Source organism: Lithobates pipiens, unplaced genomic scaffold (assembly GCF_037356315.1).
Source record: "Lithobates pipiens isolate NorthernLeopardFrog02 unplaced genomic scaffold, aLitPip1_a1.2 Scaffold_18, whole genome shotgun sequence".
In the NCBI taxonomy this organism is placed as follows: domain Eukaryota; kingdom Metazoa; phylum Chordata; class Amphibia; order Anura; family Ranidae; genus Lithobates; species Lithobates pipiens.
Genome location: NW_027507758.1, coordinates 411,633,401 through 411,653,255, shown reverse-complemented (window position 1 = coordinate 411,653,255; position 19,855 = coordinate 411,633,401). Strand labels below are relative to the sequence as shown.

Genomic DNA, 19,855 nt, shown 5'->3' with positions numbered 1-19,855 from the left:
TGCATGTAGCAGGGCCTCATACTTTTAGATCTAAACCCATTTTTTTTTTTTTTAGCTTTGGATAGAATTATAAAATGCAGCCGGATTGGTATTTTGCCGGCAGTGTCGCAGCACTGCCCCTTTGATTTCAATGGGGAGCAGCGGGAGCCGCTCCTTCACCGCTCCAAAGAAGCTGTTGGCAGGACTGTTTCTGATGCCCTGTCAGCGCACTACTCCAGTGAGAAAGCCCTTGGGCTTTCACATTGGAGTGAATGGCGCAGCTGTTTTAGGGCGTTTTGCAGGCGCTATTTTAACGCTATAGTGCCTGCAAAATGCTTCAGTGTGAAAGGGATCTTAGAGAGATTTAGACTCAATATCTGTTGTGAGCACAATGTTTTATCAAACAGGAAGTGAGAGAAAATCTGCAACAGGAAAACAGACAACGAAAAAGCTCTGACAGGGGTTCTAGCACTACATGGCTAAGAAAAACATTTTACTATTATCTGTGTTACTGTTGGAGAGGACTATTGATGTTCCCATTGCACGTGTCCCTTGAAAAGGCTGAGAGCTATATGGATGCTGCAGCAACAACCAGATTAAAACTGGTAACATCACAGAACAACAAACATATTGCATGATTGCCAGTACACTAAGGATCTTCAAAAAACATCCAAATGCTTTTATTCAAAGAGATCACATCACAGCAGAAAAGTACTAGTGGGAGAGGGTACTTCCTGTCTGATAAAAAAATAAATGTTGTCTCCAATGCAGGAAGTGAGGTTAAATGTGTAAAGTTTTTCCCTGTTTAAGGTAGTATTGTGTAAAGGGGCTGATTTTGTAGAGTCACATACCTATACCAGTAAGGAAGAAGGAATGTAAAAAGGCCTTAGAAGAAAAATGACAATTCACTTGCCTTTATGCACTGAACATTCAGGTCATGCACTCAGCGAAAGACTGAAGGATGAACAGGCAGCAATACACTAATTACTCCTACTACTTGTCACATTTCGTTTTCTTGCCTCTTTGGGTTGCCCCTCCTGTTTGTATGTCATTTTTTCCTGTAGCTTCCATCATCTTTCATTTTACTTCTTCTGTCACCTGTACTATGGCTATTGTTGGATACTAGGGCCCTATGATCGCACTGGCAGAACAGCAGAGACAACTTTGTAAATCCTGAAAAATCCAGACAATGCTGAGAAAGTTATACAGATGTGCCCAATGTAATCCAAGAAAATAGGAGAAAATACGATATTTTCCAGTATACCCATTTTTAACTAAACAAAAGTTCCAGATGAGAATTGACAGTTTCTGGTGCCAAGTGCAGCTTGCAGCTAGGGCTTTCCATCGCATATTCTTTTTTGATTAAAAAAAATATGCTGGACTGATATATGACTAACTTTGTCTATTAATGCTATTAAAGTCTGAGTGGTGGTAGCTAGTAGTTTGATGCAAGATCGTTACTGGTAGCTGAATGTTTTTTAGGGTTTGCCTATGTTTTCTAAAACCTTGCGAAAGACATAACTCATACCCCAACTAACCCATACAATTTTTTTGGTATTGGGTAGAAATATTTTTTGGGATAAAGAAAAGCTGTCTTTGAGGAAGGATAGAAGATATTTCTTAAAAAGGGCAGGGAACCTGGGACCTGGCAATATTTGTTATTTCTAATAAGAATCCCTTAATTAAGGGGTAGGCGACCTCAGCCCTCCAGCTGTTTTGAAAGTCCCATGAGACATTGCAAGACCCTGACAATCACAGGCATGACTTCTAGAGGAAGAGGCATGATGGAATTTGTAGTTTCACCACAGCTGGAGGGCCGAGGTTACCCACCCCTGCCTTAAAGATTACATGATTGATGTTAAAAAACAGCTATGCTAACATTCTTAATTGAATTGATAAATTAAGAGCAACAAAAGGCTAAAACACATACCTATCCTTATGAAAATGTTGCTCCAGTCTCCCCTATGTACTATCTATATATGTGTAGCTCTTGGTTGCTACTAGTAACTAACATCTACCATGTCACCCTGCTGCCAGATCTCCATTTATCACTTCTGAGACAATGAACAGTCATTTATGTTGTTTTGTTTTGTTTATTGAGGGATATAACTTGGTTGAGGGATATGAAATATGGGATGCCCATAGAACAATTGCTTTGCCATCATAGTTAGCAATTAGAACAACAGGCTGAGCAGTGAAGTACTGATGTACAAATAATATCTATAGACACTTTCCCTGTATAGCACCATACAGACGATTACTCCTCCTCTACGTATCTCCTGCGGACTGTTACTCCCAGGATTTCCAACCTCCTGCACAAACTTCCACTGTGGATCATTACTCTTCCTGTCACATCATCCTCTTTTGACAAAAGAGACCACTCTGAACAGTCTCAGTTGCTGGCTAGAATTGGTTGCACTGCTACTAGGCTAGAGGTCTGCAGTACCTCTCCCCGGCGACCTAGTAATTTAATAGCATGTGTTGATTGGTGGACTACTATTCACAGATAGTCCGGCCTGCAAATCCTGTGCCCTTAGCCCACAACAATTTGACACTTTTCCCACAGTCTCTCCTCTAGCCTTGCACCCAGCTCCCCTGGTATGCCTCGTCCAAAAATCCACTGTAGCTCACTCACCGACCTTCTCCTGCCCTGAGTCCATGATGGAGAATCTTAACTGGACATACGTTCTACAGCCCCTCTTTTCCAGAACACTTCATCCATGACCATGTAATGATGAAGCTCCTTCCCAGCTCTCCCAGCCTCCTCCGCTAGGCCTCACACCCCCCCTTCTGCTGCCTAGTATGCCATTCTCCACGTTTCCCAGCTGACAACCCCCCCAGCGGGATGTTACCTCAGCTTATATGGGAGTCCTTCTCCCTGCCAATTCCAGTTGGTGATTAATGAGAGCTCCTCACATGAGCTGCCTGCAACTCCGGTCCTAGGCCCTGTCCCCTTCCAGAACATTCTCCCTGGCAGCAGGGGAGGCACCTCAGAACTAAAGCACAGGTGGTCACACCCATTGCTGCACTAACCACTCCCTGCCCTGGATCAAAACAAGCAGGCCTAGCCTGAAGCATAGGCCTGCCCAAATTTGCCTTTACTGGCAGTTTCCCTTATAAAATCCTCACTCTAGCACCTACCTATGGTAGGGGGTGCCATATATGCGAAGATCTTGATACCTGGTTATGTTATTTCTCCTGAAGATGAAAATTGGCAAGATCACTTGGCCAAGAACCTAGGTCCCATAACCATGGCAAATTAGTCATGTGATTTCTGCTGAAGTTAAATGTTTGGCCAAGCTGAATTCCGATTCTCCCCTTCAGAAGAGACTACCTAGCCGAATGTGTAGATCTTCAGACATCTGGTCAGCAGTGAAAAAAGCCAAATGTGTAGATCTTCAGACATCTGGTCAGCAGCTATGGCTTTTGCTAGGCTACTGCCAGTGCTATTACTTTTTTTTTCTCACCAACAGATCACCATTATCATTGTTTAACATTTGACTATAGCTCCAGTATATACAGTTTATGCCCTATTTATCTATGTCAACATAATTGCGTGTATGAGCAAAAGAGATGCATAAGTATAAGAAAATTAATTTTCACATGTATCAAATTATGTTGGTATTGGCCCGAGTTTGATCCCATAAATCTCTGGTTTAGAACTGCTAATTGAAATGTTATTCTGTTTAGCAGAGCTTCACAGAATTATGGCATACACAAAGTTCTTGAACAGTGCAGTAATTAGTTTGGGTTAATTAATTATTATGTTATTATTTTATCATGTAGTCATTTAGACTTAGTTTTGTTTTATCATCTGTTCTTGTATTGCCTTAGCTTCTTTACATGCATAGCCTCATGTATTTTTTGCACATTATGACAGGTGCTGGTGTCATGGTTAAAAGGGTACAGTTAGATGGGGGCTTCAGTTTTATTTTCTATGGCTTAAAATTGAGCCACATAAGTAGCCTTTTGATATAGCTATAGCAAAAAAGGGACTTCAGTGACTGTGGATACTACAAAATGAGCAAATATTAGTGTACCAACCACTGTGTATGTGCAGTAATGTCATTGCATGAGCTGTCAATTGCAACAATGTATTTCTGCAAGTTAGGTTTGTGAAACTTATAAAATTAAGCTTTTTTTTAACTTTTATAACATTGGCGGTAAAAGTAGTGCCCTTATGCTTATCATTAAAGTAAAACAAGATTTTTTAAGAGCATAGAGCAAACAATACATACAGTAAATGCTTACAGCAGCTTACAATACAGCAACAAACAACATTCAGCCTTAATGATGCCAGAAGTTTGTAAGCATATCTATCATTCACTTCATTCACTTCAAGTCTTGTTTTTTTTTTATTTAAAAATAAAAACATGATGTATTTACCTGCTCTGTTCAGAGGTTTTGCACAGAGAAGCCCAGATTCTCAGCTTGCCACTGCTCCTGGCCCCTCCCTCCTGTTGAGTGCCTGAGTGCCCCCCCAGCAAGCAGCTTGCTATGGGGGCTCCCGAGCTGAGCCACAGATCCCTGTGTCCATTCAGACATGGAGCCATGACCCCTCCCCTTTCTCACCTCATTGGCTGACTGACTTTGACAGCAGTGGTAGCCAAGGGTGGTACACTGCTGTCTCAGCCAATGAGGAGGGGAGTCCCGGGCAGCTGAGACACTCCTGTAACATCGCTGGATCTACATGGACCTCAGGTAAGTACTGCTGAACACAGAAGTTTTTTTATCTTAATGCATAGAATGTATTAAGTAGATAGAGTGAGTTTAAAGAAATGGGGTGACATTCATACTGATATGTCGCTCAGTGAATTTATGATATGTGAAGAGATTGAGAAGGTGAGCTGAGGAGTAGAGAGATAGATGTGGGTGCCATTGGCATAGAGGTGGTATTTGATGCTGTGAAAGGCCCAGCAAAGATGTAGAGAGAGAATAGGAGGTGCTCAAGGACAGAGTCTTGGAATATCCCAACAGAAAAGGGAAGAGGAGCAGAGGAGATAGAGTTGTAAGTGACACTGAAGGTGTACTGAGATGGGTAGGGGGAGAACCAGGAAAGAGCAGAGTCACGGAGGCCAATAGAGTGGAGTTTATTAAGGAGGAGTAAGTGGTTTGACTTTGTCAAAGGCAGCAGAAATGTCTAATGCCACGTACACACGAGCGGACTGTATGGCGTACTTAGTCCGTCATACAATCCGACGGACAGTCCGTCATACTTTCCACTGAACGGACTTGACCACACACGGATACCCAAACAGTCCGATGAAAGCTTGCGCGATGACGTGTACAGCAGGTACGACGGGACTAGAAATAGGAAGTCCAATACACAGCAAAGCACCCTTGCGCCGTGTAAATCCTTTCTGGGCATGCGCCATTCTTAGTCCGTCGAACTAGCATACTGACGAGCGGATTGTCCGCTGAAACCAAAGTACGACGGACAGAATTTCGAAAAACCTGAAATACTTAGTACACCAGACTGCACGCTGAAAAAGTCAGCTGAAGCCCACACACGAGCGGACTGTCCGCTGAAATGTGTTTCGACGGACTAAGTACGCCATACAGTCCGCCCGTGTGTACACGGCATTAGAGTATGAGTATGGAGTAAGGGCTGTTGGTTTTAGCAGTTAATAGGCCATTAGTGAGTTTAAGTAGGTCAATTGCAATGTTGCAAATGGTAGACAGACTTAAGGGGGTAGAGAAGGTTGTTAACAGTGAGGTAGCAACCCATACGGGTGTGGACAAGGTGCTGAAGAAACTTGGAGGCAAAAAGGAGCAGAGAGATTGCTCCTAAGTTGTTTGAACAGCTGGGGCCCAGTGAGCACCCCATTAGGCTATCGGCCTGTTATTGACCTACTTTCGGCTGTAGAATCCACCCACTGCTTGTGTTCGTTCACAAGGAGGGAGCACACCTAATGGACAACTAGGCACCAGGGACTTCTGGGGAGGAGAGGAGGTAGTGGTAGCAAATATGAAACTCTACTATACTACTAAAGTGTACAGAGAGAGACTTGCCTGTATGCCAACTTACAGTTGGTCTTCATTACCTCCAATATTGTGATCTACAAGCTGAAGGTAATTATTTATGAATATGGTGAAGTAAAAGCAGTGCTTTTAAGAACTAACTCAATCTGCTGCAGATTTCTGTAAAGCTACCAAAACTGGTGTCAGGACATTATGTATCTGGCTCAGGACCTTTTAAAGGACCAAACTGCTGGAAAAGTGGTGTTAATGCTTTAATAAATGCTTTAATTAATTTATAATAATTTTTCTAGCAGTTGAAATGTAATGTTAGTGGAAACTATTAGGCTTCATGTACACGGGACGCTTTTACAACCTTTCCTGAACTCATGCACACTGGACATTAAAATAATGTTATAAATATGCCAGTAGCTTTGCCGTGAGTTTTTTTTTAACGTTTTGCAATAGTGTTTTTTAGAGTTTTTAGCAATGTTTTTTTCCTCCATTTTTTTTTTCAATGGATCAAAAATGTCAAAAAACACCGGTGAGCCATATTTTTGAGTGTTTAACGGCGTTTATCAGCATTTTTTGACGTTAGAGCATTTTTAGAGCTGAAAACAGCTGAAAAACTCCTCTCCGAACCCACTAGTTTTTGGCTGGAGTGTTTTTTGGCTTTAAAAAACAACCCAAACTGCTAATAACAGCCTATATGTGCATGGACACATAGGATAACCTGATGCAGACATGACTGTAGAAAAAAAGTCTGAAAAAAACGTTTAGTGTGCATGAGGCCTTAATATTAACAATTATTGGTCACTGTTATCATCCATTTTAATTCTTTTTTGTTTATTTGTTTCTTTGCAGGTTTCTTAAGCACTGGTGACCAAGCTGCAAAGGGAAATTATGGACTCCTTGATCTTATCCAAGCCTTAAGATGGACTAGTGAAAACATTGGGTTTTTTGGGGGTGATCCTTTAAGAATAACAGTATTTGGATCTGGTGCAGGTGCATCATGTGTGAATCTGTTGACTCTGTCCCATTATTCAGAAGGCAACCGTTGGAGTAATTCCACCAAAGGTATAATACAGGTTTTATTTTTGTCACTATTGGCTTGTCTTGCAGGTTGCGACACTGCTGTAACTGTGCTTGGCTTTCACAAATGTGTACAGAGCATCATAACTTTTTTTTTTTGTTTTGACATTCCTATGCATGAATAAGTGCTGGTGAATGACATGTTTATATTTACTGTACAAACTTCCAAGGACAGCTTAAGAATACTTGTACAATGTGAGCACATTTACAAAAAGCATGTTTTTCCTTAAAGGTGTTTTTTGGAAAAGATCCAGTGAACTGTATTAAATGAGGTCAATTGTATTCTGTCATTCTTCATTGGCAAGTTTAGCTTCTCACAAGAAACCCTGCCTTGTAAAAGCAAAATACAATTTTATTTTAATGGTTGATGCTCAAGAAACATTATCTAGGTTAAAAGAGGAGTTTCACGATAACACACACTCACTGAAAATTCATGAGTTGAATTTATTACTGTCTCTGAGAAGTAGGTTTAAATGTTTTGCATGCATGATTCCAAATTGTCAAAGCCTTCAACTCTTGAGTCATATTTTATTTTACTTTTAGTTATTTTTTCCTTGTCCTTTTCAGTTCCACCCAATGAAAAGAATAAAATTGTTTTCTCGCATACTTTATGTAAAATAGGGAAACCGATAGGTGATATTAAAAACGGTCAAAGCTCTGTTAAGTGTGAATAAAGCATGAGACATTGGTTTTATAGATTTGATAAAGGTATACAAATGTGTAAAAAAATAATTATAAAACATCTAAATAAAATGTGTTGCAAACGCAAGCAATATATTCATAAATGATCTTAATCAGAGAATAATGTTGTTATTAAAATACATTATTAATGTAGCACTGACCCCCAAAGGAGCAGCTGAAATTTTTCTGGGCTTACCGATTACCTCCTCCAGCTCGTAACTTGTCGTTCTTGTCTAGGGGTTCCCAAGGTTGGTGGCCCAGTAACTGCAGAGACCATCACTTGCAGTACTTTTTGGTGTTTTTATTTGCATAAAACAATTGAACAAACTCAGTCTCTCAGTTGGGAATAGAGGGTATAAGGATGAAGTCCAGCTCAGGTACTTTGGAACTGCTGACTTCAATAAAAGTCTCTCTTTACATAATCCAGGGAATAGCCACTCGCAACTGGATTCTTTAACTGTTGACTTGTGTATGGATACTAGCAGCCAACAAGTAATTTTAGTTTAGCAAAGTCTCTGCCACAGACTTGGTTGAAAACTTGCTCACAGGAACTTAGTTGCAAATGGAAGGATAGAGGTAGAAACTTTCTTACTGTACCAGAATTGTGTAGCCTGTCTGGCGATACCGTAAGAAATGCAGATTCAATTAGTGTCCTTAACAGCTCAGCTTCCAGGCTCTTACTGAGCAGCCAGCCTCGTGCGTGGCTCTCTTACTGAAGAGTCTTCCCCTGGTTGCACGTAGAGTTGCTGGGCCTCTCCAAACCCGAGACTGCATTGGAACACCTTAGAATCCTCCTTCCAGTTACTGTGCCTCGGACTAGGCAGTTCCGAGGCTCGTAAACGGATGGATCCGCACCCCAGACCATGAGGGCCTCTGGGGGCTTATCAGGAGGACCAGGACCATGGAGTCAGCAACAACTTCTGGACTGGAACCCAGAACCATGTGACTTCAGCACCTTAAGTACCCTCTCCTGGAATACACAGTGAAACAAACGCGCCCACTGATTGGCTCCGAGATAGAGATTGGTACCCAATGCGTCCAACCAGACTGCGTTCTAATGCCTCTCACGGGTGCAAACCCCACCTATGACCAGGGAGAACCTTGATACAGCCCAGCCAAACTGATGCCAAAGCATAATTTCACACAATTAACCCCAAAACTCAACTACAGTTTTGGGCAAAAACTAAATTTACATACATAGCGCGTACTACATTAATAAAGTAAAAATCAAATGAAGGAAATATTAACCCCTTCATTACCACATAACACTTCTATGAGGTGTCCAAGAAGGGGACTTTAATCGTGGGCATCTTGGGCACTGCATATGTGTGTTCCTCTGCTTGATGATACATGATAGCATTGTGAAACCTTAATGATGTCATTTTTGTCATTCCACTCACTGAGAACCAGATGTCAGTAACTGCTATCCAAATAATTCACAGGGCTTCATACAAATTGCATGCTTCTTGTTGTTCTGTCATTTCCATTGTCTTTTGCATTTTCCTCTGTAGTTCTAGAGACAACAGGGGTGATATCCTGACATTATTCATGCTGATAATGGGCGGCACTGAAGGGGTATTTGTTTGCATTCTTCCCAGTAATGTCTACTGATCAAGCCTTGATAGTAGTTCAGTTTTGAGGCAGTGTCACTGCTGTCTGGAGTTGGAGGAGATCTTGTGCCTCTACATGCCCAGTGTACTCTGGTGCTGATAAACAATCGCAGGGAAATTATCTGACCCCTGTCACTGCCCACAGAGCTGCCATGTCAATGTTCAGCTTACAACAAAATCAACAGGCACAAATTACAGTGCCTTGAAAAAGTATTCACACTCCTTGACATTTTGCACATTTTGTCACATTACAACGAAAAACTTAAATGTATTTTATTGGGATTTTATGTGATAGACCAACACAAAGTGTCACATAATTGTGAAGTGAAAGAAAAATGATGAATGGGGGGGGGGGGGGGGGGGGGGGTGTTCAGGTTGATGTGCAATGTTAGATTTCTACCACACATAGCGTTTTGCTTTTAGGTCAAAAAGTTCAATTTTCAACTTATTGGACCAGAGCACCTACTTCCACATTTTTGCTGTGTCCCCCACATGGCTTCTTGCAAACTGCAAACAGGACTTCTTATGGCTTTCTTTCAACAATAGCTTTCTTCTGGACACTCTTCCATAAAGGCCAGATTTGTGGAGTGCACGACTAATAATCGTCCTGTGGACAGATTCTCCCACCTGAGCTGTAGATCTCTGCAGCTCCTCCAGAGTTATCATGAGCCTCTTAGATGCTTCTTCTGATGGATGCTCTCCTTGCCCAGCCTGTCAGTTTAGGTGGATGGCCATGTCCTGGTAGGTTTGCAGGTGCCATACTCTTTCCATTTTCTGATGATGGATTGAAATATGCTCCGTAAGATGTTCAAAGCTTTGGATATTGTTTTATAACCTAACCCTGCTTTAAACTTTTCCAAAACGTTATCCCTGAGCTGTCTGTTGTGTTCCTTGGCCTTTGTGATGCTGTTTACTCACTAAGGTTCTCTAACAAACCTCTGCGGTCTTCACAGAACAGCTGTATTTATATTGAGATAAAGTTACACACAAGTGGACTCTATTTACTAATTAGGTGACTTTAGAAGGAAATGAGTTTCACCAGATTTTAGTTAGGGGTAGTATTGTAAAGGGGCTGAATACAAATGCAGGCCACACTTTTCAGATATTTATTTGTAAAAAATGTTGAAAACCATTTATCATTTTCATTCCACTTCACAATTATGTGCCACCTTGTGTTGGTCTATCACATAAAATCCCAATAAAATAAATTTCCATTTTTGGCTGTAACATGACAGAATGTGGAACATTTCAAGGGGTATGAATACTTTTTCAAGGAATTGTAGCTGTAGTTTGACTTAAACAGTAAAATCATTGCCTGTTGATTATTTGTGTCTGCTTTTTATTTATATTTTACTGCGTAGCATCATCCACACAGTTACTAGATCCTCTCCCTCCACATCGATGCATTTTGCAGACAGATGAGCGTAATAACAAAAAAGTTCCCTGCTCCCCTGTCACTGCCCACACAGCCATCCATGATTTTTCTGTTTATAACAGAAATTCTGCCAAGTATCTACAGTATATGAGAAGAGCAATATGAATACTCTGTTCCCTGTCACTTCCCACGTGCCCATCAGTGTCTTCCTCTGCCTAACCTATATGTTCTACAAGTAGCTATATGAGAACAATGATGGGAATCCTCTGCTCCCTGTTACTGCCCACACACCCGGCCACCACTTATTAGACTGTCATGTCCCTACCCACACACTATATGCATGAAGGCTGAGGATACTTGGGACAGGTAATTCAACATGGTCCTGTCTATATGATGTACAAGCAGATCCTACCACGGGTAGCAGATCCTCTCGCAGGCAGATGATGATGTCAAAGAAGATCAAAACAATAATTTTTCAACACAGGAACAAAATAAACCTAACAGTCTTACTAGGAAATGCTGCAGAGGGGGAATGGAGGTTTGGAAGCAAAGCTATCTCAAACCCAAGGATCAACAATAAATACTTATCTCTCTTGCTGCTAATGATACTCAATGCTGCATGGTTGCAGAGAACCAATTTCCTAGTCTACTGATAAGCTGACATTTCAGGGAGTGTTGATCTCCATTGTCAACTGCAGCTCTCACTGATTCCTTCTGCTGACCTCCATGTCATTACTTTCTTATACACCGATGTGGAGGTCAATAGAAGCAAACAATCAGAGCCGTTAAAGAAACATGGACTCCTTTTGAAGTGTCAGTTTCCCGACAGATTTTGGGCAACCAGTTCTCTGTAATAGAGCAGTGTTTGATGGCACAGGCAGGAAGAAAGTTAAGTATTTAATTTATTCTCTACAGGTATGTGTTTATCAGTAAAGGTTTAATTATGTGACATGGTCTTTTAATCATTTACCCTTTAATCCATCAGTCTCAGTGGTCATGGCAGAAGAACTTATCTTTGAAAATTACAAATGTACCCTAAGGTGTTCTGTGATTTATGGGTGTGCTTTAGAACATCCCTCAAGTTAGCTACGCCTGCATCATAGAGAGCATTTAGGCAAAGTACCTTCACAGAACAAATTAAGCTTTTTTACAGGTCTTTAATATCTAGCTCCATAAAAAGCTACAAAAATTTTAAACCTAGAAATCTTTTTTTTTTTTATTCCTTTTTTATATTAGAAAATCTTCAAATGGAAATTATTTGTAAGGCATGCACTAACACATGCATAGACAATAATAAAACTATAAAATATAATAAAGTTAGGATTTCTTTAAGAATTGTGTCTCTTTTTAGAAATTTCCCTTCACTTCCTGTCCTGTAGACACAACGGAAAGTTAAAGGAAATCTATATAAAGTGAGGTAGCTTTCCTCTAAGATAGCTGTCACCAGAAAAAAAAATTCCCCTCACTTTTATCACAGTGATAGCTGAACATACTTGAGAGTTGTAAATCACTTTTAGAAAGAAGCCCAAATATTAATGTTTAAACTTCTAAAACTGGGCATTAAAGTATAACTAAAGGTAAAACTTTTTTTTTCCTAGTTTTGGATAAAGTGGGGAGAGACTAGAACCCCTGTCATGTTTTATTGCTGTCTGTGCTCCCAATAGGGAGATTTATACGCTCTATGTGTCATGATTACCTTTAACAATCATAAAAGAAAGTAAAAGACAGGGACGTAGATAAGGGGGCTCAGGGATTTTTCAAACCCACCCTAGAGCATCCTGCCAAAAATGAAAAGCGTCTCTGCTCTGCTGTCTCACAAGGTGCCAGCACCACTACAACAGGCAGCACAGCAGTCGGTAATGTGGGCAGAGTGGATGATGCAGCAGGTCAGGTTTAAGGCACACAGGCACAGACACTCACACTGTTGTGGCAAGGCTGTACTGGGCTCCCGGCTGACAGATCTATTACCACCAGCACAGACACAGCAGGAGCGGGCAGCACCTGAAGTCTCACCCACCAATTGCCTCTACACTCTGTACTTACATTTCCCACCTTGGACTTTGGAGGAGCTTGGCTTGGAGTGGAGAACACGCAAGGGTCAGCTGGTAGCAGTGCAGTGTAGCTGCTGCTGCTGAGGAGCTGAACCTCCCTCTTTCCCTTATGGCGTGCAGCCTCAAAGACGGTCATCCCATACCACTTACCACTGCTGTGCTGGCTTAGGGATAAGTGAGACTGCGGCAACTAGCAAAGTTATTCACTAATCATTGGGTTACCATTTACACTGCTTGGGACTGACAATTCAGCCTGGCTCTGTCAGCCATGTTGTTGTGCTGACTGCAGAGTCAGAGGGCTGTAGTATGTCTGCAGTCTCTGACCATCTCCTGTATCATATCTGCAGTCTCTGCTTATCTCTTGTAGTATGTCGGCAGTCCCTAACAATCGCCTGTAGTATGTCTGCAGTCTCTGATCATCTCTTGTAGTTTATCTGCAGTCTCTGACCATCTCCTTTAGTACATTGGAAGTCTTTGACCAAATGAAAATAACTCACCGCTCCAGGTGTAACTGATAAACCCACTGAAACACACACCTGAGTGAAACGGCTGCACCTCTTGTGGGCTCCAAGTAAAGTTTATTGGAATATGAAAATATCCAAAATGACACCAGAGGACACCAGCAGTGGTCAAGATAGACATGTTTCACATAACAGAAATGTGCTTAATCATTACCAGTCTTTATGTCATATGTCATACTCACCTCTTCTGTGCAATGGTTTTGAACAGAGTGGCCCCAATCCTCCTCTTCCCTGTGTGCCACCAGAGAAAGCTGCCTGCTATGGGGGCACCCATACTGTGTGCAGCTTGGTTACCCCCCCCCCCCCCCCCCACTCACTTCACCACTTGGTACCTGCTTCTAACCCCCCCCAGAACAAAAACATATCTACAGTACTGGTAAAAGAAAATCCCAAAATTTGAGGGGTGCCCAGAACAGTAATAGAGGGGAAATCCTCCAATTGGGACATGAATCCATGGGACCCTCCAGGTCACCAGAACCAATTTATTTTGCAGGGATTTCCTCTCACTTTCTGTTTCGGCTATGGGACAGGAAGTGAAGATAAATTTCCCCTCAATGGGACACAGATGGCAAAGAAAAACTGACAGGGGTTATAACCTTTCTGTACTCTATAATAATAATAATACAAAAAATCTATTGGCCTGTAGCTCTACTTTATATCATCATCATCATACCTTTAACCAGTTGCCGACCGCCGCACGCCGATGTACGTCGGCAGAATGGCACGGGCAGGCATAAGGGCGTACATGTACGTCCCTTGCCTCCCGCGGGTCGGGGACCCGATCGGGCCCCCGCCCGGTGCCTGCGGCGGTCGGTTTTCGTCCGGGAGCGATCCGGGACGAGGGGGCGGCCATTCATTCATGGCCACCCCCTCGCGATCGCTCCCGACGAATAGAAATCCCCCGTGACATCACTTCCTCTCCTGTAATGTAAACACAGGAGAGGAAGTGATGTATTCTCTCCTCCGTGTCGGTATTTTTCGTTCCGACACAGAGGAGAGCGGATCGGTGAGTTGCACCAACACTCTACACACACAGTAGAACATGCCAGGCACACTCACACCCCCCTTTACCCCCCGATCACCCCCCCAATTACCCCTGCCCCCCAGTCACAGTGACACCAATGTCATTTTTATTTTTTTTTTGCATTGGTGTCATTTGTGACTGTAATAACTGTTAGGGCAGTTAGAGTTAGCCCCCTTTAGTTCTAATGTACCCCCCTAACCCCCCCAATAAAGGTTTAACCCCGTGATCACCCCCCGTCGCCAGTGTCACTAAGGCTGGGTTCACATTGCAGCGGTTTATGAGAACGAATGTGATTCGCACCACACTGCAGTGCAAATCACATCCGATCTCTCTGCGATTCGAGTTCAGGCATTCGCCGCACCCGCCGCACCCGCCACACCCGCCGCACCCGCCGCAAATTCGCACGGGACCCTTTTTTTGGCCCGCAGCAGAATCGGATCGCATGGGTGTTCACACCATGCGATCCGAGTTTGCAGATCGCACTGCGATATGCGAACTGATCTGGGGGTGTCAGTAACATTTCACTGACACTCCCAGCAGTTCGCATAGGGCAGTGGGAACTGCCGCCGGGAGGCATGCGATGCGGGAACCCGCCGCGGATTCGCGGCGTTTCCGCATCGCTCCAGTGTGGACCCAGCCTAATAAGCGATCATTTTTCTGATCGCCGTATTAGTGTCACAGGTGACGCTAGTTAGGCAGGTAGGTATTTAGGTTCGCCGCAGCTTTTTATAGCGCCAGGGACCCCCATATACTACCGCATAAAGCCCCCTGATTGCCCCCTAGTTAACCCTTTCACCAGTGATCACCATATAACTGTTACAGGTGACGCTGGTTGGTTAGTTATTTTTTTATAGTTTCAGGGCACCCGCCATTTATTACCTAATAAAGGTTTAACCCCCTGATCACCCGGCGGGTGTCATTTGTGACTAATAACTGTTAGGGCAGTTAGGGTTAGCCCCCTTTAGTTCTAAGGTACCCCCCTAACCCCCCCAATAAAGGTTTAACCCCGTGATCACCCCCCGTCGCCAGTGTCACTAAGGCTGGGTTCACATTGCAGCGGTTTATGAGAACGGATGTGATTCGCACCGCACTGCAGTGCAAATCACATCCGATCTCTGTGCGATTCGAGTTCAGCCATTCGCCGCACCCGCCGCACCCGCCACACCCACCGCACCCGCCGCAAATTCGCACGGGACCCTTTTTTTGGCCCGCAGCAGAATCGGATCGCATGGGTGTTCACACCATGCGATCCGAGTTTGCAGATCGCACTGCGATATGCGAACTGATCTGGGGGTGTCAGTAACATTTCACTGACACTCCCAGCAGTTCGCATAGGGCAGTGTGAACTGCCGCCGGGAGGCATGCGATGCGGGAACCCGCCGCGCATTCGTGGCGTTCCCGCATCGCTCCAGTGTGAACCCAGCCTAATAAGCGATCGTTTTTCTGATCGCTGTATTAGTGTCACAGGTGACGCTAGTTAGGCAGGTAGGTATTTAGGTTCGCTGCAGCTTTTTATAGCGCCAGGGACCCCCATATACTACCGCATAAAGCCCCCTGATTGCCCCCTAGTTAACCCTTTCACCAGTGATCACCATATAACTGTTACAGGTGACGCTGGTTGGTTAGTTATTTTTTTATAGTTTCAGGGCACCCGCCATTTATTACCTAGTCTCACTAGTGTACCCCTAAATTTAGGGGTGTCTACTTTCCAAAATGGGGTCATTTGGGGGGGGTTTGTGCCATCTTGGCATTTTATGGCCTTCAAAACTGTAACGCCCTTAGAAAGCCTGAAGGCGGTGCTTGGTTTTCGGGGCCCCGTACGCGGTTAGGCTCCCAAAAAGTCCCACATATGTGGTATCCCCGTACTCAGGAGAAGCAGCAGAATTTATTTTGGGGTGTCATTTCACATATGCCCATGGCATGCGTGAGCAATATATCATTTAGTGACAACTTTGTGAAAAAAAAAAAAAAAAAAAAAAGTTTGTAATTTTCCCACAACTTGTGGCAAAATATAAAATATTCCATGGACTCAACATGCCTCTCAGCAAATAGCTTGGGGTGTCTACTTTCTAAAATGGGGTCATTTGTGGGGGTTTTGTGCCATCTTGGCATTTTATGGCCTTCAAAACTGTAATAGGTAGTGAGAAGTGAACTCAAAAATTTACGCCCTTAGAAAGCCTGAAGGCGGTGCTTGGTTTTCGGGGCCCCGTACGCGGCTAGGCTCCCAAAAAGTCCCACATATGTGGTATCCCCGTACTCAGGAGAAGCAGCAGAATTTATTTTGGGGTGTCATTTCACATATGCCCATGGCATGCATGAGCAAAATATCATTTAGTGACAACTTTGTGAAAAAAAAAAAAAAAAAAAAAAGTTTGTAATTTTCCCGCAACTTGTGGCAAAATATAAAATATTCCATGAACTCAACATGCCTCTCAGCAAATAGCTTGGGGTGTCTACTTTCTAAAATGGGGTCATTTGTGGGGGTTTTGTGCCATCTTGGCATTTTATGGCCTTCAAAACTGTAATAGGTAGTGAGAAGTGAACTCAAAAATTTACGCCCTTAGAAAGCCTGAAGGCAGTGCTTGGTTTTCGGGGCCCCGTACGCGGCTAGGCTCCCAAAAAGTCCCACATATGTGGTATCCCCGTACTCAGGAGAAGCAGCAGAATTTATTTTGGGGTGTCATTTCACATACGTCCATAGCATGTGTGAGCAATATATCATTTAGTGACAACTTTGTGTAAAAAAAAAAAAAAAATTTTTTTTTGTCATTATTCAATCGCTTGAGGCAAAAAAATAAAATATTCAATGGGCTCAACATGCCTCTTATCAATTTCCTTAGGGGGTCTACTTTCCAAAATGGGGTCATTTGGGGGGGTTTTGTACTGTCCTGCCATTTTAGCACCTCAAGAAATGAGATAGGCAGTCGTAAACTAAAAGCTGCGTAAATTCCAGAAAACGTACCTTAGTTTGTAGATGTGACAACTTTTGCGCAAACCAATAAATATACAATTATTGACTTTTTTTTTACCAAAGACATGTGGCTGAATACATTTTGGCCTAAATGTATGACTAAAATTGAGTTTATTGGATTTTTCTAATAACAAAAAGTAGAAAATATCATTTTTTTTCAAAATTTGCGGTCTTTTTACGTTTATATCGCAAAAAATAAAAATCGCAGAGGCAATCAAATACCATCAAAAGAAAGCTCTATTTGTGGGAAGAAAAGGACGCAAATTTTGTTTGGGTACAACATTGCATGACCGCGCAATTACCAGTTAAAGCAGCGCAGTGCCAAAGTGTAAAAAGACCTCTGGTCATTTACCAGCAAAATGGTCCGGTCTGAAAGTGGTTAACAAGCGTAAAAGATTTAGAGTATATATCTCATTCTATCTCATGTTCCTGTAATGAATTTGTAGTAATATGTAATGCTGCATTTAGACAGAAAAGCTGTGTATCCTAATATAGTTGTATTTGGTTACATTCTTTCCTGCAGGCTGTAGGTCCCCTCTTGGCTGTTTAGTCCAGTGCTTAGAATAAAAATATAAGAGCTGGTTTGTTTGGGTATGCTAAGACCTACAATCCTTATCCAGTGAGTTGGTCATCTGGAACAAACAAGCATGGACTAAGTGATTAGCAAAATAATGTAAAGGAAGGATTAAAATTACAGCCTTGAAACCACAGTCAAACTCACTCATCCATGTCTTTATGGACCTTGCTTTGTGCACTGGTACACAGTCATGTTGGAACAGAAAGGGGCCATCCCCAAACTGTTGGGAGCATGAAATTGTCCAAAATGTCTTGGTATGCTGACGCCTTAAAAGTTCCCTTTACTGGAACTAAGGGACCAAGCCCATACCTTGAAAAACATCCCCACACCATAATCCCCCCACCAAATAATTTGGACCAGTGCACAAACCAAGTTACATAAAGACATGGCTGAGCGAGTTATGGGTGGAGGAATTTGACTGTCCTGCACCTGATAGAACACATTTGGGATGAATTAGAGCAGACACTGCAGCCAGGCCTTTTCATCCAACATCAATGCCAGGCCTCGCAAATGTGATTCTGGAAGTCAAATATTCCCTTAGATACACTCCTAAACCTTGGGGACAGCATTCCCAGAAGGGTTGAAGCTGTTGTAGCTACAAAGGGTGGGCCGGCTCAATATTGTACTGTAAGGACTAAGACCGGGATGCCGTTGCCGTTCATGTCCACGTAAATGCAGGCGTCCCAGTACTTTTGGCAATGTAGTGTAGCTTGTTTTCCTATTTTTGAACTAGAGTTCAGCTTTAATATAAATGTATGGAAAATATACAGTAACTGATGTTATGTGCACTTTAATAGATTCCTCTTCAAAGGCAATTATTAAGCAGACCATGGGTATACCTACTCTATTTAATTTAATAAAATGTATGCATGTAATAGATTTGAATGCTTTTTGATGGTTTTCTTCCTTAAATGTTAGTTACTGATGATTATTGGTCTTGTACAATTACAATAAATATATTTTTCTGTATTTTTTTTATATAGGACTTTTTCAAAGGGCAATTGCACAAAGTGGAACTGCTCTTTCTAGTTGGGCTGTAAGCTTTCAGCCTGCCAAATATACCCGGATTTTAGCAACAAAAGTTGGATGCAACATGACTGATACAGTAGAATTAGTGGAATGTTTGCAGAAAAAGCCTTACCGAGAACTTGTTGACCAAGACATACAGCCAGCAAGGTATCACATAGCTTTTGGACCAGTAATTGATGGGGATGTTATTCCTGATGATCCTCAGATACTGATGGAGCAAGGTGAATTCCTAAACTATGACATAATGTTGGGTGTCAATCAAGGAGAAGGATTTAAATTTGTAGAAAGCATTGTGGACCATGAAGATGGAATTTCTGCAAGTGATTTTGACTTTGCTGTTTCAAATTTTGTGGATAACTTGTATGGATATACAGAAGGAAAAGATATAATGAGGGAAACTATCAAATTTATGTATACAGATTGGGCAGATCGACATAACCCTGAAACAAGAAGAAAAACATTGTTGGCATTGTTCACCGACCACCAATGGGTTGCACCAGCAGTAGCAACTGCGGATTTGCACTCAAACTTTGGTTCTCCTACATACTTCTATGCCTTTTTCCATCATTGCCAATCTGATCAAGTGCCTGCTTGGGCAGATACAGCTCATGGAGATGAGGTTCCTTATGTGTTTGGGATTCCCATGATTGGACCTACAGAGTTATTTCCTTGCAATTTCTCCAAAAATGATGTTATGCTCAGTGCAGTAGTAATGACATATTGGACAAACTTTGCAAAAACTGGGTAAGTAGCATTCCTTTTGCAAATATACTCTTTATAATTTATGCTAGTGTATTATTAATATTTGAACACTTTGCCATTAGCCAATTCATTAACTTTGAATGCACAAGGTTAGTGAATGGGCTAAAATTCAGACTGAAAAGAAAAACCACTGGTATATCAACATGCATGCAAATTCAGGTTAAGTTTTTTTATTAACTACTTCATAATAACTTAAGTGGAAGTAAACCCATGGATTTAAACAGT

The 19,855-nt window shown here is 42.3% G+C and overlaps 1 protein-coding gene across 4 annotated transcripts in view; it reads left to right on the top strand.

Moving 5' to 3' along the window:
• Positions 1-19,855, top strand: part of NLGN1 (neuroligin 1) — a 965,616-nt gene that overhangs the window by 935,608 nt on the left and 10,153 nt on the right. For all 4 annotated transcript variants that reach the window (XM_077487957.1, XM_077487959.1, XM_077487958.1 and 1 more), the window contains 2 exons: positions 6,802-7,014; positions 18,823-19,612. In XM_077487957.1, coding sequence (XP_077344083.1) covers positions 6,802-7,014; positions 18,823-19,612 — 1,003 coding nt within the window. The remainder of the gene's footprint in view (positions 1-6,801; positions 7,015-18,822; positions 19,613-19,855) is intronic.